This window comes from Tasmannia lanceolata, unplaced genomic scaffold, assembly GCF_043159265.1.
Source record: "Tasmannia lanceolata isolate RefF3 unplaced genomic scaffold, GAP_Taslan_0.1 ptg000037l, whole genome shotgun sequence".
Lineage (NCBI taxonomy): Eukaryota > Viridiplantae > Streptophyta > Magnoliopsida > Canellales > Winteraceae > Tasmannia > Tasmannia lanceolata.
The window spans coordinates 16,036,902-16,058,590 of NW_027518714.1; the positions used below are offsets into that span (position 1 = coordinate 16,036,902).

At 39.4% G+C, this 21,689-nt stretch overlaps 1 protein-coding gene across 1 annotated transcript; it reads left to right on the forward strand.

The window, feature by feature from the left end:
• The first annotated feature begins 3,063 nt into the window (after window positions 1-3,063).
• Window positions 3,064-21,226, forward strand: LOC143862610 (mitochondrial import inner membrane translocase subunit PAM16 like 2-like). Its single transcript, XM_077373672.1, has 4 exons — window positions 3,064-3,347; window positions 15,790-15,877; window positions 19,826-19,959; window positions 20,793-21,226. The coding sequence occupies exons 1-4, from the start codon at window positions 3,345-3,347 to the stop codon at window positions 20,916-20,918; spliced, it is 351 nt and encodes a 116-aa protein (XP_077229787.1). The 5' UTR covers window positions 3,064-3,344; the 3' UTR covers window positions 20,919-21,226.
• The last annotated feature ends 463 nt before the right edge of the window (window positions 21,227-21,689 follow it).

Sequence of the window (21,689 nt, forward strand, 5' to 3'; positions counted from 1 at the left end):
CTGTGAAGTTTCACTTGGAGAAAGGTGGATGTAATTTAGGATGTCAATGTGCTTGATTGAGAATAATGGTTGCCCGGCCTATTAAAATCCTTTCTAAGGTTAGGCCCACAAAAACACCTCAGAAGATCAACCCCAAGCCTATATGGAAATTATTCATAACAGATACTATTATGCAGCTCCTTGCTGTTTGAACTTTGAAATGTGGATGGTGTCGTTATCTACCTAGACCATTCACTTGGGGGGGCCTACCTTGGATTGCCTATGGTCCAGGTGTCATACCTAGCAGGGACAGGTGTTGGCTTTGCAGTGGTCCCTGTAAGGGCCACGTGTCAACAGCCGATTGGTTGCAGATTTTGGACCCCATCAGGTAGCAACCCCCTAAATCATCTCCGTAGGATGCTCCTAACCCTCCGAAGAGCAAGGAAGCTTCAAACACATGTGTAAAATGGAGGACCCCACCCACGAGAGAGAGAGAGAGAGAGAGAGAGAGATAGAGAGGTTCAACGTCAAAGCTGGGGCCCTTCATTTTACAAGACATGTTTTGACAAGGTGAGGCATATCATTTTACACCTCCTTTCTTGGTTAGGGCCTACCATCTCTACTCGACCCATGCATACGTTGGGCCCCACCATTTTACACCCATGAGTGGACCCACGATCTCCACTCAAATCCTCCCATACTGTGGGGGCCGCCATTTTGCACCATGTTTTGATAAGATGGGTCCGAGCAACTCCACTCAAGCCTATTCTTTGGTGGGCCCATCATTTTACCTAATGTTTTGATGGAGGTGGGTTCCACAGTCTCCACCCAAGCCTCATGTTTCGATGATGCGGGGCCTATTATTTTACACTGCATAGCATGGCCAATAATGCAAGTCTATAATATATACTAATCATGTTTCTTTCCAATAAATTTTTTTCAGAGGAATGCTAGCCTCACTCCAGCTTGAATTCAGTCGGTCTCCTATCTGTCCATTCGTAATAAAATATTCATAGCCGGCATGGCAAGTAAGTCTACTTATATCCTACTAACTTTTAAGATAGGGAATGATGGAGAAATACGAAGCATGAAAAAACAAGCTCTTATCCATGTAAATTGTGGTCTAGAGTCTGGACAGAATGAAATGATACACACAGAGGAAAACTAGTGCTGGTTTACACTAAACCTGTAAAGTCCATAAAGCTAGACTAGCTATTTGCTGAACAATGATAAAGAAACATCAAATCGAAATTGATGTAGAGTTATGTTATGATTGATAGAACTACGAAACAAATAATTCTTGTAGACGATACAGAAACAGATAGTGACCATTTAAATTTTTTTACAGATCAGTGCAGGAATGAATTATCTTATGAAACAAACCCTTCATCTCAAGCCCAAGCTACGGGTTTTCATTATTTCAAGGGCTTATCAGTGAGAAAAGAAATTCATAAAATTAATTTGATTGCTAAAAGCGGCAAAATTATGGAAAGAACCAAGGTTCCATATTTAACTGTCCAGGGTTTACAACTCCTCCTTCCCCCTTTAACTCTATCCGTTTCAATGTCTTGGTTTTCTCTGAGTCCCTCGGTTTGCAATGGAAACTAGGGGTGGCCAGAACCGAACCGGAACCGAAGAACCGAACCGGAACCGAACTGTAAAAAAATATTTTTGGTCCGGTTCAATTCCACTGATGAAGAACCGAACTTATTCGGTTCGGTTCCGGGTCTAATGTTCTCGGTTCGGTTCCGGAACCGAAGAACCGAACTTTGAATATATATATATATATATATATAATATTTTTATATTTTTATTATACATATACTTAATAATATAAATTACTTATAATATTAATAAGTAATAGTTAATACTATTCTTATAATAAGAAAGTAACTTATATTATAACTTTAATTAAAAGTTTTTATAAATTATAATTAATAATTAATAATTAGCCATTAGAACTGAAGAACCGGACCGGACCGAACCGATTATGTTCGGTTCGGTCCTACTGTGTAATACGGTTCGGTTCGGTTCTTACGGTTCATGGAACCGAGAACCGAGAACCGAAAAAAAAGGAACCGAGAACCGAACCGGTTGGCCACCCCTAATGGAAACATGCTGTTTTGGTAAAAAACCAGCAAACACACTGTAAAAAACCAGAATGGTAAGTTGACTTGACTGGTTTGGTCTAACATTTCCTGCAACGTTTGGTTGCTGGAATTTTTTTTTATTCTTTGGACTTTTGTGGAATTTCTACGGGAAACCCACGTTTGGTTGGTGGGCCCAAAATAATCCCAGGAACCAAAATAATCCCAGGAACTAAAAATAAGCTTGCGGAAGAATTTTTTTTCTTCCCAACAGTTCAAGTAAAAATTTCCCCACCATAGTCCGGTCAACCGAACATGGGACTTTTATTTTACCGGGATACTCCCAGTGAGTTTTTTTCCCCTCTCCCGGGAAGTTTTTTGTTCCACAAAATCCCAAGAACCAAAAAAATTCCGGGAACCAAACGGAGTTATCCCATCAAATATCAGAATGTTAAATGGGCAGTTTGTCAGGCTGGCTATCAATATTTAATTACAAATGGGCCAATAGGAGACTCCGTGGATTCGAGTGGGAGTCTAGCCGCGTGAGGCTAGCATTCCTCAATTTTTTTTAATAGAAAACCACTTCCATGAAAAAATTTTAATGGAAAATTTTCAATGGTAGATGTTTTTGTTACATCTCATGCAGCATGGGTGGGGCCATCATTTTAGACCTCATGTTTAGATATGGTAGGACACACCATCTCTTCCTAAACCCATGCATATGGTTGGGTCCACAATTTACACCTCATGTTTAGACATGGTGGGGCCCAACATCTCCACTCAAATTCATGCATAGCAATGGGCGGGGCCCACCATTATATACCTCCTGATGGGGGTGGGGTCCATTATTAATCAAGGGTTACAATTAATTACCATATCTATGGTTGTCACCACGCCGCGTGTATGATGGCAAACGCCCATGTCGTCTCTCATGACATTGAACAACAGGGGTACTTTTGTCATTGTATGCATCTAGTGTTCTCTAGAAATTTTCAAAACCGAACGCCCCCCCTTAAACCTAGTCATTTTTCTGTGGAAACCTATTTCCAATTCTTTTGTTCTTCCCATAGCTTTCCCTCCCGCCAAGAAAACCCTAACCCTAATTTCGTAATTCTGCGTACCCTAATCTCCTTTTCCATTGCCAATCTCCAGCGATTCCATCAACTAATTTGCAATCCCTAACCCTACTTTCTTCAAGCACACGCTTTCTCCTTTAATTTCTGTTCCCGATACTCTAAATCGACGAACTTCTTCATCTGAGAATCTGTTTCGGAGACCATGGTATGTATAATCTTCGTCCCTTTTTATTTCTCCAATTTTGAGTTAATTTGGTAGTTTTTGTGTTATTTTTCTCTATTTTTTTGAATGATTATTATTTTTCTCTACTATCGTCTGAGATATTGATTTTCCTTGGGTTTGATTGCATTCCAAAAACCACTTTTCGACGTCAAGCGTTAAAATCAGAACCATCAAAGTTCTCAAATTTTAAACACATAGCTTTTGCAGTATCCATCTTATACGAATAACGTCTTAAGATTGTTGGTGCAAATAAGGGAAAAACTATAAAATGAAAATTGCAATAATATGATCTTAGAGAAAAGTGAAAAGACCAAACCATGAATAGATAATCCTCAATAACTGTAGAGCTGTTGTACGTCCTCGAACGCTTCGCTTAAGACGTTATTCGGCCCTATTCTATTCCGGTGCAAGGATCCGGCGACCGAACCGTCTCCAGGAACAGCAACTAAGTGTTGGTGTGTACCTACCAAATACTTTAAAGGCGAAGCTTCGAGTCTCTCTAATTAAGCAAATCGAGCTCTACACAACACTTTGAGGCTTCTTGTGTGGACCTTAATCTCACACATAAATGGTGGAACAAATCACACCAAAAATATGGGACACACCCTTGGTTGGCTTTTCATTTCTCACACCACAACAATGGTAGAGAACCTTTCTTCTTTCTGTTTTCTCACTAATAGAAAAGTTGTACTTAACTTTTTCTCTCTTAATAGAAGCTAACCAAGAGTCTCTTCAGTTTTTTTTTCAGAATCACCCCTTAATGAGAGCACTAAAGGCACACCACTAAATGAGAAAACCAAAGAGTCACCATTAATGGAATACAAAGAGTCAACTAGAAAGGCTAACTAAGGCTAACTCTCTTGTCCTTTTGTGAATGACTCTTGGAGTACCAAGGAATATGAAAAGCCACCTTAAAGCCTCAGCCCAATTATTAATATTTGAAACTTAATTTTTGATACAAAATCCAACAACATGCCAAAAGATCCAGAGCTGATGGAACGCTTTGGGCTAGGCCCTTTAAACCTGTCACATTCCAGGGTGGGTCCCACCTAGTCCCATACTTAGGCTCGGCCCTTTAAACCTTACTCAGGACCGTAACTTACCACCACGCTTCTGCATCCACCTTCCTCGGCTTCTCACTCTGTGACTGGCTTTCACTCTGGCCTTTTTCCAAGTAGTACTTCCCACAGGTCGCCCCTTCCGGGGCGGCTAACTCCGTGGCGACTTCACTCTGGTGGCTTTCACTCTAGCTTTTTATTAGGTAGCCCTTGCCAAGTAGCCCTCTCCACAGGTCGTCCCTTTCGTGACTCAAACACGAGATGTGGTGGCTGCTTTGATGCCAAATGTTAGGTACCTATCCAATATGCCAAAAGCTCCAGAGCTGATGGAATGCGTCAGGCTAGGCCCTTTAAACCCGTCCCATACAAAGCTGGGTACCACCGAGTCCCATACCTAGGCAGGCCCCCACTCAGGACTGTAACACTCTTCATCGCCTTCTTTGGTGTTGGAGAAGAAGAACCCTCACTACGCAACCATCATTTCCATCGCATATATCTGAGTTAAAAGTACAAGTGTATAACTAAAAACAATAGTATTTTTGTAAAAAAATTCTAAACCCCCCTTTGTAGGAAATAGTGTGTTTGGAATTATATTCTTAATAACATGGGCGTATAATTATAAGAGAAGATTAGGTTGCTTTTCCATTTCTTCATTTTATTGTTAGTTGATTGTTTTAACTGTTCTAGTGTTTTGAATTGGAAGCTTTTGCATTATCAAGGAAAATCATCCTCTTTTTTTTTTCTTTTCCTTTTTGATTGTTAAGGGGCTATATCAACATAAGAAGTCATTTGTTTTATAGTTTCTGCAACTTTTATTGCTAATTGTTTGTTTGTTTCACCTGTTTTCAAATTATTGTATTGGTTGGCTATGGTTTGCATTTCTTATGTCAATGTTGTGAAACCTAAAGACTGTAGACACTAGTGTTGGTAAAATTGACAATTATGTCTACGTGACAGTGTTGGATGAATCATATCAAAGACTCTTTTTTTTAAGAAGATAGCAATGCTTCATTTAGTAAAAAAGTAAAAAATTTACATGATTGTTGTTTCGTAGAATATGTCCAATATGCATTTACTGCGTAGACACACCCGAACTAGTAAGCTTGTCAGAAAGATTATTAGCTCCTCAGAATGGGGGAAAACACTCTCTTGCAATGGCAAGAGCTTGAGTACCTCATCAATGTAGTGTGAGACACTCCACGGGGGCTGTATCACCATACCGGGTTCACTAAATCACGTTGGATGGATCCCACTTGACCATTAAAATATAATTAAAATGCTTAGTTGCCAATTTCAATTCCTTCTAGATGAACTTCCAAAGTGTATTGTTCTGGTAAGGAAAATAGAACAAAAATTGTACTAGAGCTTATGAGCCTTTGTTCTGATCAATTCTGGATTGTGCCAGCCATTCTGAACATTTTTTTAATGGTGCCAGACTGCCAGTCATTCTGAACACTCTGCCCGTTTTGTTTTGTTCCTGTGAGCGCTTTATATATATAAATTTTACCACTTTCCTATAAAATTTAGATGCCTTAAGGGCCTATTCAGTTGATAAACCATCTCCAATCAAATTTGGTTGTTTAGTAAAAATAAAAACATTTCTTTATATTAGTTTATGAATGGTACTTGCATTATGTCAATTTAAATAAATGTTAATTTCATATTAATAGATGGTAGGTCTAAGAGACCTACCTTCCTCTTTAACAAAATGATTGCCCTCACAATCTCTTTGGTAAGAACCATCCCAAGCTTTGCATTTGTGTCTGCTTATGATCTGTGGTATGGATGGAAAGTAGTATGTGAATGGTAACTCGTAAGGGATGAGCCCAAAGTGGTCCTAGCATGGGAACCACGCCGCCAAGGGATGTTGAAACTCAATTTCGATGGATCCAGTATGGGAAAACTGGGTCCATCTGAAATTGGGGGAGTTTTAAGAGACGGTCTAGGCAATGTCATATGGGCCTACTCGTGACCTATTGGGGTCACAGATTTCCTGAGGCAGAGGTGAGGGCCTTTCACCATGGTCTCAAGCTTCTAAGCAATGTCGACCTGGAAATGGTGGAAATAGAAGGAGACACTTTGAACGCGATAAGATGGATTAATGGTATACACTCAATACCGTGGAGGTTTGCGGCACTCTTTGATGAAATTCAAGATAGGGTTGGAGAAACTACTATTAAAGCGTATCATGTAAAGAGGTCTGCGAATGGTGTAGCGGATAAGCTAGCTAGAGATGGGAATGGAGCAGTTCGACTTCTTGCCTCCTTGATTTGTATTATGTCACTGTTTTATCTTTTCTCCTTCTATTTCTTGTATTATCCTTTTTATACCATGTACTATGCTTTGTATTGACATTCTCGGTCTCTCGTTTTTATTAATACTATTTATCATTAAAAAAAAAGAAGAGCAGTTATATACTTATATGTTTCTTTAGTCTTTGCTTTTGTTCTTATCATCTTCTATTTTTTGTTCCATTGAGTCTTGTGTACCGCCCAAGATTTGAACTCTGGTCAATGTTGGTTAAAATTAACCCTGGCTTAGAGCGAGCCATTCAATCCACTTCGTTAGCCAATATTCTCACACGATGGAAGCGGATCAGATAACTGCTACAAGCTTTTTGACCTTCTTTTATTTTTTATGAAGAGATTCTTCTAGAGTTTTTACGTTTGAAAAGAAAGTCTTGACATCCTCGAGGTCCTTCTGGTATGCCTCAAACTTGCGAACCAACTGGTGAATCGGAGTCTGAAAATCCAAAGATTGGAGCATTGGGTGGGGGGTTTACCCATAGCGGCCAATAAAACTTTTACGAAGGCCTTTAGGTTTTTTCTATTGCTCTTTGGAGATCAGGGAATCTAGACCCATGAGGCCCAGAGCTCTGATTCAAAATTATATGGACTCACCCCCCCACGAGGAGTTGGCAAAACATTTGAGTCTTTATTCATCCCAATATAAAGGATTAGTAAATCAAATAATAGATATTAAGTGGATCGGTTTGAAAATCAATGAGTTGCTAGTCGTAGAATATTATTCCGGTCAGACTTGAACCTAACTAAAATAACAAAGCTTTGGACAAGCCCCTTTTTTTCTTTCGCCGAAGTAAATAGATCTAAGAGGTTTGATCCGGATTTTTCTCCCTTTCACGTATTACAAATGGATCAGCGGTGAGATTTTTATTCCTTGTCCATTCTTTCCGTTCTGCGGTCTCCTGTGCTTCTATCACCTTGTTCATATAAGGGGGCATTGCTGAAGTCCGCACCGGAGGTATTACATGTCGAGAGTCACGGCCTTGGACAAATTGACGAAGATTTGCGAGTAGGCTCTCAGCTCGGTCAAGTGGAGCAAGACTCGGGAAGTCAAAGATTCCATGAGAGTCTTTGTTCCGATCAACAATTCTTTGCCTTTTGCTCTAGAAGACCTCCTGTTCAAATATGGAATCTGATTTGTTGGAGTTTCCATAGTGACTGGTGGAGGAGAAGTCGAAGGATACTGCCAGAGGACAAAGGTGTGGTGATGGGATTAGTGGGAAGAATCATGCGTAACTTTTCGGATGGCTTCTTTGGCCCTTGCCTTTATAGCACTTCTAGTCTTATTCTGAGGATTAGAGATTTGTTTATGCCAAAACAAAGAAGCAAAATTATTAAGTCGATGTTAGAACTGAGTCTTCATCAAGACTGAAGGCAGTAAATTATCGACTTATTTGAGGGATTGGTTTGAGGGATTGGTTTGCGTCCTACTACTGGCAGGTCTCCCTTTTTTCTTATTTGGCGGCGAATCTTCTTCCTCATATGAGGAAGAAAGTTCTTCCACAGGTGCAGATTCGATTCCCGTTGTTTGTAGGGTTACCTACAAAAAGTAAAGGTTAAGAAGGAAATGCGCAACAAGAATTAAATTGGTCGTACCAAAGTGATCTACCTGAAGTCTTCTACCACTTCTTTTTGGAGCCTTTTAACATGTGAGTAAGAACTAATATCAAGAGCATTGATATTTGATGAATCTGTCCGGGTGTTGTCCTCTTCTTGCATAAAACGTCTTTGGCTGATCTTAATATCCAGCAATGGCGTGGATAAGACCTCTTCAATATATATTCCCCATCAGTCTTTAAAAAAGTTTGGTGGTACGGGGATATGGTGTGAAGAGTTTGAAATGAAAATCCTTAGATAACCGTGTGAATATCGGAAAGGGATTTGAACACTTTTCTACATAAACAATTCTTAGATCACCGTGTGGATAAGGTCTCTTCAATTAAATTGGTCGGATGACGAATGGATTGAATAAGGCTGAACTGGCGTGCAAACAATTGAGGAGAATAAACCTCCACTCTGCAACTGTTATTACCAGAATGTTCCAAGACCAAACTAAAGTTCAAATCTCTAGGCGTCAGGAATGGTGACCATTTTTGGGTAAGTAGTTCATGATTCACTCCTGGGAAGTAAACATTAAGGGATTCCTAGAACCAGGAGGGGCCAAACTGAGAAGAAATGATTGGGATAAAGCTCGTCCGAGAACGATAACTGTAGCATAATGAAAGGCAGTCATGAAAATAATGGGGGTATTCCTTGAAAGAAGCAAATTGAAATCCCAGGGCAAGAGGATCCTCTATCTGATGAAAATCCGGTTTAAGTTTTGCGAAATATAAATGGAGCCTAGGCGGGAGAATCAAAAGAGGACCACTAGAAGACCGAGATTGAGAGGTGATGAAATTGTGGCATCCACGATAAATGGACTACAAAACAATGGGTTCTGTGAAACAACCGGTTACTCCAAAAGCTTAAGCTGTTGCAGAAGGTGTTATTCAATCCTTTATACTTCACTCCCCCTCACGCGTGGCCCCTCTTTTTAGGGTTGGCCTACACGTGGCACTTGTGGCCCCTCTTTTGGGTTTGGCCATTGCATGTGGATTTTTGCTATCTGGGAGGTTTGAAACCAAGCATTTGCCCTGATACCATGTGAAACAACCGGTTACTCTAAAAGCTTAAGCTGTTGGAGAAGGTGTTATTTAATCCCTTATACTTTAACAGGTTCTAATACCAACATATGACCATTGGCTAAAGCTAAGACCTACGTTAAATTAGCCTTGATGATCTTTCAAGACTCTGCAGATACGTATTTACAAACTTGAGTCAAGAGGAAGGCAATATACTCTCAAGAGGTTAAGGGAACGGTTTGTTATTTGTAAGTAGAAATGTACTTGGAGAAGGTGGATATTTTGTCAAATTCGAGACCAAATGTATCTGCCGGAATTTTGAAAGTTGCTAAAAATTCTTCGCAGTGGGGAGAAGACTGACAATGTCTAAAAGGGTAGTCCCCATTGGTACAACTCTGAAATGGAAGGAATTCGTTGAAAGAGATTAGAAGAATAAGGCTGCGGACATTAACAGTATGTTCTAGGGAATTGAGATTTTCGACAATAGAATGGCATCATAAATGCCAATTTCTTTCCAAGACTTGGCCTTGTATTCACCCATTCGGTCTACTCATTCCTTCCATTATGCGTTGACAATGGGCCAGGTGGCATAGGTTTGGCATTAGTCCAGTCAGAGATGTTGATCGTGGTGTTTTCTATCAAAAGTTTTTCCATCAAGTTTTGAGGAAAACACTCCATAGTCTTCCCGGAGGATCGGAGGGACACCAAGGTCTTTGAATGAAGGAAGATGAATCGAGGAAGCAGAGAATACCCAAGTATTGATCCTTGTTGGATCATTGCCCTTGACCTCCTTCAAACAATCTTGACTTTCAGTGTGGAAACATCGACAGGAGCTTTCGACTTAGGAGATTGACGCCATTTGGTACGAGCTAGGATTGGATATCAGGGCTGAAGTGTGATGAGAGCGGCAGAAGTGCAGTTCAGCAGCGATGACTTTCGAAGTTTGAATTGGGATGCTGAAGTTAATAGTTGCAGACCTGCAGGGATTCGAAGGTAGAAGAAGCAAAGAAAGCGGAAAAGCGCAAGGAAGAAGAGATGGAAAAGACACAACATAAAGAGTTATGAAGGATGTTAACTTACCAACTTCTCCAAAAGCTTAAGCTATTGGAGAAAGGCGTTATTTATCTTTTATACTTTAACACTCCCCCGCACGTGTGGCCCACTTGGCAAACACGTGGCACATGTGGTCCCACTTTGGGCCGACCATCGCAAGTGGATTTTTGCTATCCGAGGTTTGAACTTGAGACCTTTGGCTTTGATACTATGTTAACTTACCAACTTCTCCAAAAGCTTATGCTATTGGAGAAAGGCGTTATTTATCTTTTATACTTTAACAAAGGAAACTCAGGAAACATGTATTTAAAGAAATGGAATGAATATCGCTGTTTTTAGAGTTTCCCAAACATATCTTAAAAATCTTGAAATGATTTATTAAACCCGAGGATGACACTTGTCTGAGTAATGGCGCCAAAAGTGGGAAAGCACATTACCTTTTATGGAGCTTCTTGGTATTCAGATTTTGAAATGAGAAAGACCATTGTGGCTATTAAAATAAATCCGGTTCGGTCCTCAGGAAAATTTCATCATTATGTGTTGAACCCAGTGAAGACACGTTCCTGGGCAATGGCGTGAAAAAGAAAAGGGGGAAAATGCTTTTTAAGTGCCTTTTCACTTCCGGATTACTGACATATTAATTCTGCTTCAAAAGCATTCCATCAATTTCCTTCTGTCAATCGAAAAAATATGAGGTGCATTGTTTACAGCTATTTTTGAAATAAGATGAGATTGGTCTTGTAAGACCGAATGATTCGTTGGTTATTAATTCGTTGGAATTGGGACAATTATCCACCAACGGTCATTTCCTTTAAAATAGGGATATTACTAGTTATTATCAGATCAACGGATTAGAATTCGAAATTCTAAATGGGTGGTTGAAGACTGTTATGCCAGGTTTCCTCCCAAAAGTCAGAAGTGTTTATGGATGGGTGCTAGGGAAATCTATACTAGTAGATAATTGCGTCTGGAGAAGAGGTCCCGGAACCAATTTAAACATATATTAATTTACTTTATCTTAGTCTTTTATCTTAGTTTTAGTTATCTTAGTTGTAATTTTACCCAAGGATGCAAACTTTAAAAGAAATGCTACCATCCTCACTGTTGAGCATTTCCTTTTAGTTTCCATTCTCTATCACTACATTTTGTTGCTTGTTCGTGCTCTCTGTTGTCTTCGACCGAATGTCTCTTTACTTTATTGTTGCCGTTTGCATTCCTGGATTCGTCTGCATTTAGGCCTGCATTTTAGCAACTTTAAGTTCTTTGTTTCTCAAAAGGGAAAGGTGTGCGTACTCGGTCGAGTAGATAAGCTTATCTACTCGGTCGGGTTAAAAACAGTGGGGGCCCACATTTTTGGGGTGATCCAAACTATTCATTTGAAAGGTCCTTACCTAGATAGGGTGTCCACAAAAAATCAGCCCCATAGGATCATCTTAACCCATGCAACAGTGGAGGGAAAAATGGGGAAAAATGGACAAACACAACTTGTCCACAAATCTGCCCATTTTTCCCTCCACTGTTGGATGGGTTAGGATGATCCTATGGGGCTGATTTTTTGTGGACACCCTATCTAGGTAAGGGCCTTTCAAATGAATGGTTTGGATCACCCCAAAAATGTGGGCCCCTACTGTTTTTAACCCGACCGAGTAGATAAGCTTATCTACTCGACCGAGTACGCACACCTTTCCCTTCTCAAAAATGCATTAAGAGCCTAAGGAAAAAGTAACTTAAACACTTGTAGAAAGCCATATTAAAATGATACGGACCGGGAGCTTTTTCTTTATCCAAGGAAAAACCACCCTCCTAATTTCTGGTTCTCTAAATGTCTCTTCGAACTTAGCTTTTGCCTCCCTCGCAATTTGATTGAAGGAGAATCGAAAAAGGTTTCCAACCCTACTTAATCGATAATGTCCACCTTAATTGCTTTCTCATCCTTTGCATAGATCTCTGTCCATAGATAAACAATTTATCGCATTTTAGCATTGCGTAATCGAAGACATTTTGTGAAAAAAAGCAATATTATTTTATTTTTGAATGGTAAAAAAAGAAAGAAAGAAAGGAAAAAACAATATTATGTGGCCCTCCTTTCAACCAAAAAGTGCTATGGATTTCTGTCTCCAACTAATTTCTTCCCAAAGTAGAAATGTGCTCATACTCTCCAACTAATTGTCTCCTAGTGAAGGAATCTGGTCTGCTTCTACCATGTCCAGCTTCATTGTCCGGATCTCTTGGAGTTTGTGACCAAGCTCCTCTTTGTTTAGCTTGATGGGCCCAAGTGAGGACTTTTTTCCAACAATGCAGCTTATCTTTAACAAATTGGGGATGTCTTGAAAACTTAAATCCTTTCCATTGTTCCTCGCTCCTATAGTTCTTAATAAGATGCAAACCATGCACTTTTTACCACACATTATCAAACCTGAAATTCATGGTAACTCCTTTTGAACGTTTGAACTACCCAGTTGGGGGAATGATCAGAGACCGGTTTAGTTATCAATTCCATTCCATTATGGAACGGAAAACGGAACAAAATAAATGAAAGATTTTGGACGAGATTGTGCTCTGTTTTGGTCATTGCAGTCGTTTCGCCTGGAATAACATATTCTGCCCAGAATCGTGCCAATATTTTGGGATAAAGCAGTTTTAACTGCGTCCTATATGATTAATTGAATGCCTACTTTCTTTTAATAAACTTTCACCAGTTCAAAAAGAAAAAAAAAAGAAAAAAAATTGAATGCCTACTCTTGCACTGGAGGGAGATTATTCACTCATACCTCTTAAACCAGATAATCCATTAACCCCTACCCCCCTCTCCAAAGGTCTTTTGGCAGGCGGGCGCCCGTGCCTGTGCCCGCGCGCTTTCATGTTTTGAGTCCTACAAGAAACAAGTTACATCCCCAATCCAAAAAAGTATATTTTTAGGTTACTCTATTATGTATAAAGGATATGAATGTTTTTGTCCTATCACACTCTAAAGCAATTTCTATCCGAAGATGTCACCATCTTTGAAAAGGTTCCATATTTTTCTTTGCTCAAGGGATAATGTTACTTTGTTCGAACCTCACTCCTCTTCTATCGATATCGATGAGTCAACAAAATAAGATTGGACCACGCTATCGTCCTATTATCCCCCCAACCCCCCCCCCCCCCCCCCCAGCATGCATTTATGAACTGTAGAGAGCGACCCACATTAGGAGAAAATGGCCTATTTTTTGGCACGCACGATGTTAGGATAGGTAGAATAGGGTTATCTGGAGGATGAAATAACCAATCGAAAGTTTCTTCTGGGTTTCAATCAGCGCATCGAACTCCAAATCTATCTTTCGACATTGCTGCCATCGCATCTACAATTACAGTGTCCTGTGATCGTGTTTATGATCGTATCTCCAATGTTTGCAGCTTCTGGTCACTGCCAAAATTTGTTACTGTCCTTGTAAGAACCTTCACGGCCAAGATACTCAAATTGTGCCACCAAGGATCACTTCTCTCATCTTGTCAGATTAGCGAATGCTTATCATCCAATCCATAAACGCATGAGACAGTAAGCCTAGGGCGTCGTCTTGCTTTCAAATGGGATCAAGCTTAGACCTTGCTTCCCTCATTGTGTGTTTACGATGAGAAAATCTGGTCCACAATTGCTCCCCGAAAGAAAAGCCCCGTCAAAGCCGTCATGGGCAGGACAGTTGTCTCGCTGATCCTGTCGTTCATGCTCAGAGAAGGATATCGTATCTCTTCTCCTGTGACAATAGAAATGGCCGAGCCTCAGGATCTCTCTCCCCCATCTGCCTTGAGACTGGAAGAAATGATCATCCATGATAGACAGGCTTGGAAACTGCCAAAGAATTAAGAGGTACTCAAGATATAGTGAAGTGAAAATTTTGTTCTTTCAGACTCTCAAAATTAGTCCACCAATAGTCAATACTGCCCAAATGAACTGCGACCCCATGCCTGTTAGCCCAGTGAAAGCCCTGTTAGTGACGCTAGAGAGATTGGATGTGGATCTATAAAAACAGAGAGAGATAGAGAGAGTGATCCCAAGGGGTTGGACATCGACAATTTAAGTCTTTTTCCCTTAAACTGCCTGAGAATTCCGAAAACTCTGAATTATGGTGGTTCGATGGGACTGGTTGCCCCACCATGCACAGCCACTGATCAACATATATGAAAATCTCATTTAGGAGTGTTAAAAATGAAATTCAAGAATCTAGTCATACTTTTTTTTTGGTTGGTAGGCTGGGATTGAACCTCCGACCTCTTGGTTGAGGACAACGCCTTTTGCTAATGAGTTAGAGGCTCAACCCTGAATCTAATCATACTTGGCAATAGTCTACCCCATTGTCTTCCTTGTTGCGCAAGACCACTAGACTATAATGGAATTAAAGAATCTAATCATACTTGGCAATAGTCTATTTCATTGTCTTCCTGTAGTATAGTGAGGTCACTAAGACCCAAGTGCTTCCAACTGTCTCTTTAACAATAAATTTTTGTTTAATATTTTGATGATGGCCTTACTCATACTATAGAGACCATCCTTATAGCTCGCTCCTACCATGAGCAGTGAGGAAACATGCCTTAAAAGATGTGACATGGTAATGTCGCTACTCACAAGTCACAAGTAAAAAAGCATCATCTCTCAAACCATGATGCATGAGATGCTGCATCAATAAAGTGCTCAGAATAATTTTCACCAACCTCCTGTTGTCATCTTTAAATAACTCGAAACCACTATTCACATCTTTTAAGGCAAGAAATGAACGCACTGCTTGCTAAAACATTAAACTCCTGTAATGTACCATATGTTATTTCTATTTAAGACTAGTAGGACACCCGTGTGATGCACCGGGAGTTGGAAAATAAGTGGAGATATCTTCTCTCTTGATTAGTGGAGAGAGAGATTTTAGGAATATCTTTGCGTTGGAAAAAATAAGTGGAGATATCTTCTCGTTTGATTAGTGTAGGCGCACATTATATCCGGAATTTTAGTATATAGTAAACCTCCAATTGAGACAAATCGGGAAGGGCATGTATATCCTTTTAAAGAATTCTAGGAAACGGGGAATAGAAGAGGTGCCACGTGGCGCACCCACGTCGTCCAGGATTCTGTTTTACATATATATTATATGATTTGATTGGGGCCTTAAACTAGGACTGTGGGTACTCTTAGTAAACTTAGCTTGGGCTGCATGAATTGGTAATTGTTCAATAAATAACTTTTTTATGGGAACTGTGTTTGTTTTCTCTTTCCCTTCAATCACATCTTTGTTTACTATTTGTTTTTCCCTTCATTGCATCTTTTTTGCTGTTTCTTATTTTTCATGGACCTTGCGTTAGCACCATTCATTATTTAGAGAATATTTGGTGCGTAGATTACTTATATTTTTTGTTGGCTCAGGCTGCAAAGATTCTTGCCAACTTGATTGTTATGGGCTCTGGAATAATGGCTAGGGCTCTAGTTCAAGCTTACCGTCAAGCAATTCAAAGTAAGTTTCACTTAGTCTATAGTTGGTAATGTTGTAAAGATTTCAGTTCTCCATATAATTATTGTCCATGCACTAAATATCTCTCTCACTGGCAAAAAAAAGGGTTACAAATTCATTCTTTTACGTCATTATTCCTTTTTTCTAGACTTTAAGTTGTTATTGACGGTGGGAATGCTGTTGGAATAAAATCATAGCCACCTTTTTATTGTATGGCGTAAATCTTTTATAAAGAAGATATTGGTTCTAAATCTTGGATAAAGGCATCAATTATGTTGGCATAACAATACGTGTTCCATAAAAAAAAGTAATGTAGTCTTAAGCTATGATTTAACCTACACTTTGAATTTTTAGCAGACAAATGTGTTGACACCGGTACACTTATTGACACTCTTGACAGTTGTAAATGTACTTCTAGAACTATTAGATTTAATGTGGGCACGTTGAGATGTTATTGTATCATGTCAACTTAAATACTATTTATTATTGAATATTGTGTTTACCTCCTCTTTTAACATAAACTCTTATTTTCCTATTAACTCTTATATAACTAATATTTGTTGTTATCCTCCTCCCCAAACCTAATACACTAAACACACACTGTTCTAATATCCCGTTGAGCCCCTCTTCTCAATACATATTGGAAACTGAAGGTAACTAGATTTGATTGATGGATGCATTGTTATTTGATTATCTTATGTTTCTTTGAAACTTATGGTTGTTTAATCTTAGGATTTATTAGTTTTTTTTTTTTTTTGAATGGTAGGATTTATTAGTTTTTTAAATGAATGCCATATTTATTTTGTTGTAAATTATGGTTAGTAATCAGTAATTTTATATGTAAGTATGTGTATGAGTGTGTCCCCATTTTTAGATTTTTAGGGATTGCTGGGTCGGAAACCTCGTAGCTGTGTCGACACTCGACATGCTAATCCATGTCCACTTATCATGGGTCTTAAGGTGATTACCAGAACTTTTAGAGGATACTACTATACACTTCATGTAATTTGAATTTCATTGTATCTGCTGCTGAGAGTTTGAATATGGTGGACCTATGGCTGCCATCTTATCTCACCAGGATTTGGATCTTGAATAATAGAAGCAACATTAAGCATTCTGATAGAAGCATGGAGAGTCAGGAGGATTCTCGCCAGTATGTTATTAGTGTTATTTATCATAACACATACCATATCTAATGGTCATTTTAGATTTGGATATCTTTCAAGTTTTAGTTGTGTTTGTTGTTATGGGTTATGGAATCTAGTTATGTAGGAGTCTTACAAGCTAGATATCTAGAAGCAAGATGAATATATGAAAATCCATTTTATTTAGTCTTAGAGTGTTAAAGTCACTCAAGATAAGTGAATTCATCGTAAGTGGCGCCCATCAAGTATTATGAAGATTTTAAGTGGTGAGTCTTTAAGTAATTGGAGGATATTTTAGTTGAAAATCATTGGTTTTTGTTTAGCGTTTGAGAACTCTCTAGTACACTTGTAGACACGCACGCCGACACACACACACACACACACACACACACACACACACACACACACGCGCGCGCACGCACCCACCCACCGACACACACACACACACAAGCACGCACGCACACACACGCGCACGCACCGACACACGCACACACACTTCTTCTCCTTGATCTTTGTGTGATGCTTCGATCAGCCTAAAGGTATGACGCCCTAGGAAAACCATTGGTAGATGTCTTTGGTCTCATTGGTGTAACTCCAACAAATCTATCCTCTTATTTCCATCTATTAAAGGTAACATCTCAACCGACTACTATTTTATCTTGTTCGAAAGCTTGAATCTTTCGTTACTTGAGTTTTGAGGATCAATATAATATTTTACTCAAGTGCAATAAGCAGAGTAATCTAATCGAATCTGATATTGTATCCAATGAACAAATAATTTGATCTCAACCGTAGAGGATGTGAACCCTTCTATTTTATTGATTTTGAAATCTAAAGTTCCCCTGGAAGACAGGGTTTTACTTTTTTTGAACGGTAGCAGATTTGATTCCAAAAGTCATGACCAAGGAAGTCATCCCGGATAGTACAAGAGAGAAGCAATATGGAAAAACAAAAGAAGATACAAAGCGAGACTGGGGCAAAAAGTCCAACAACATGAGGCCCTGTTTAGCTACTCCTTCCTTTGTCAGGCGGTCAGCGATACCATTAGCTGATCTTCTGAAATGCATGAAAATGATAGATGATCCTTCCATTTTATCCCCGATCTCTTCAAAAAATGGGCGAACCTCGAAGGTGGGACAAGAGAACCTCTAAGCCACCTGATAGTATTAAGCGAATCTCCCTATACCAGTACGTTGTTCAAATCTTCCCTTGCCAAAATTTTTATACCTTGATGGACAGCTCGAACCTACACTTCACTTGAATCTGTGATCCCAATTGGCCCTGAGAATGCCCACAAGACTCCACCCCCTGAATCTCTAAGAACTGCACTTTTACCCACAGGTCCTGGATGACCCAAGCTTGATCCGTCAAAATTAATTTAATTTTAACAAGCCCTGAGTTGGGGGCTACCATTCCTGTACAACTGTATCCTGCCTCTCCACACTAAAACAAATCTCCTTCCATCCCTCCCACATAGATCAAAAGATGATACAAATCAAAAAGGGGGAAGGCACCTTGCCCACGCAATAGACAAGGTTATAACTTTGAAAAACAGGAAAGAGGGAGATCTTGAAGGAAGACGGGGTTTTACTATTCTCATAAATCAGAACAATATAAATGGGCCAGGTCTGAAATTTGATGATTCTTTGGGGTAATCTCAATCATCATATTTTAGAGTTACTCTGTACTTCTTCTCACCCATTTCTCTTCCTCCTCAATTTTGGTCAACACCATCTCTCTCTCTCTCTCTCTCTCTCTCTCTCTCTCTCTCTCTCTCTCTCTCTCTCTCTCCTTGTTATCCACGTATACAAACTCTTTTTCCACTCCATAAAACCCTCCATGACCCCACAATTAAAAACTTAGAAGTCCTTAAAAAAAAACCCAACTTTGCCCACTTAAAGTCCCCTAAAATGTGCAGCTAAATATCTTGCATCTTCGAACAAGATTGGGATTTCTTCTCTTAAATTAATCCCAAGAATCCAAGAACCTCAAGGTCTTGGTTTTGGTTTGGGGTGGTGACAGTGGAAAAGAAAAGGGAAGCTTGCAGTGGAATAAGGACCAGAGCAGTTTGGTCATTCTAAAAGATAGTAGGATTTTCACTCTCTTATGGGGTAATTGAAGCAAAGATCCCTAGTTTTTGGTTTCACTGTCTTGTCCATTTCGCATGGATTACAGTATTTTTTTTGAATGGTAAGGATTGCAATTATGTGCCCAGATGCCTCCGTTACTTGCATATTGTTGTGTGTGCACCTGTGTCTGTTACATACTTACATTGCAATGAACCAAGAGGGTCTTATTGCAAAGTACTGCTATACACATGTATGTTTAGCCAGTCCATTTCTGTGGTGAATATGCAAGGATCACTATGCTGCAGAAAGCACACCATTGGATAATCTCAACTTTCGGACCAATGGCCTTATCTGTTGAATGTGGACTTTTGGCCTTATGTCTTTAAATCACCTGTTTGAAGGCCCCAGGGACTTTATGAAGTTTGTGAAGTCTGTGTGAACCTATCTTATAAGTTCTTGAATAAACATTTTGAGAATAATTGATCCTTAAGGTTGCTGGATTCCTTGAATGGGCATATCCTGCCTATGACTAAACATCATCTGTTTCTAATCTGAAATGTTTTCATAGCTTTCATCAGATGAAGGTAATGTCTTTGAAGTGGCACCTTGCTTTGTTGCAGCTATTGTGTTGAGGGCACTTAACCCTCCTTTGTGTCGATGGACTGTCCAACAGTATGCCCATTTGAACATATAGACACTATGTACATTATCTGATACAGTTGTATGTGTGAATGCAGACGCATCAAAAAATGGTGTTGCTCAAGAGGCGATGAATAATACCATCCGCAGGGCAAGTAAAAACTTGGCTGAACCGGAAGCAAGGCAGATTTTAGGAGTCCCTGAGGGGGCATCTTGGGAGGAGATATTGCAGGTCCGTTTCTTTAGTTTCTTGGTTTCTCCACATCACTTTTGTGTCGCACAACTAATTGCTTTGGTCGTAGATTACTTCCAAGAATAAGTTAATTCCCGTATATTAGACACTCAATAGTAATATTGCACAGTACCATTCAATATATATGGAAAAAGTATTTCTGGTTGATCTACCAGATAACTTATCTGGTCTGTCAACCAGAAACAGAGTGGGGCCTTCGTTGTTTTTGTGATTCAAATCATTCATTTGATGGTTTGGATCGTAGATAGCGTATGCCCAAAAATCATCTCCATTGGATCGTCCTAACTCTTAGATTTGTTGAGGTTTAAAATGGACAGATTTGTGGAGGTTTAAACCTGTCCATTTTAACCTCCACAAATTGAAGGGTTAGGATGATCCTATGGAGATGATTTTTTGGGCACACCCTATCTATGTCAGGGCCCATCAAATGAATGGTTTGCATCACCCAAACAACATGTGCGTATATCCTTGTGACAGTAAGTATCATGGTGTCAAAGTCAATTTGAGTGCATGAAATGCTGAGCCTACGTAATTCAACCCATCCATGTCTGATTTAAAGTGGTGATATAATAAAATGATTGAATTCTTGAAGACCTGGTCTAGTGTCTCTCAGATGAAATGGGCTTTTAAACCCAAAATTTAAGATTTTGCAATTCAACCGACTTACAGCCATGTAAATCTGAATTGAGATTGTGAAGTGCTCAAGCTCGTTTCAACTTGATTCCGATTTGGGTGGTTGCTGATTTCCAAATTCTGTGTTATTAAGCCTCATTTGATACTTCTAAAATGTTTCAAATTTGCTATAAATGCAGAAGTACGACACATTGTTTGAGAGGAATGCCAAGCAAGGTAGTTTTTACCTTCAATCAAAGGTTCATAGGGCCAAGGAATGTTTAGAAGCTGCGTACCAAGGGAAAGCTCAGGGACCAACAGCTTGAAAATCTAGTCGTTGTAGCCTTCTCTCAAGCCAACTTTATATGTCGCTTAACCTTATCTTATATTTGTTGTAGAAGTAAATAAATTTTGTCAACCAGAAAAATGTCAGGTATATTCCAATGAGCCAAAATAGAAAAAACGAATAGGCTTGGATGTTATTGTTTTTTGCATAACATGATTGATTTACTGTGCACCCAACGCATTATAGTGATTGATCTAGAAATCTGGATGTCATAGTTAATTAACACATTTTTTGAGAAATATTTAGAAATTTTTTTAGCGGAAAACATTGGCAGAGTATAGAGATTGGCAGAGTATTGGCACTGGATCTAATGTTTTTAGCAGGTTTGCAAACAACGATGTGTTTCCTTGTTCAATCTTTAGTCTTGAAATTAACAATGATGTGTTTCCTTGGGCAAAGAATACCCTTTTTCACCCTCAATCAGGGTTGGGATCACCATGTGAGGTGAATTGGGTATGATTTCCTAACTAAAAATGGGCCTAAAATGTTACGTACCTAATTAATTGGTCCCACTTAGGAAGAATAAATTAGTTGGTATTTTAGATAATAAGATCAGATCTGCTATTTGTAGTAGGTAGGGTAGGTTAGAACATTAATTTAGATTAGGATTATCTTTATTTAGCAATTTCTATGTTTATCTCCATCTATCTCTATGCTTTATGTAAGCACTAGGGCTGCAACTCGAGCCGGGTAAAACCCGACCCGAAAATAGCCTGGGTCGGGTTCAGGTTTCATGGGTTTCGGGTCGAGC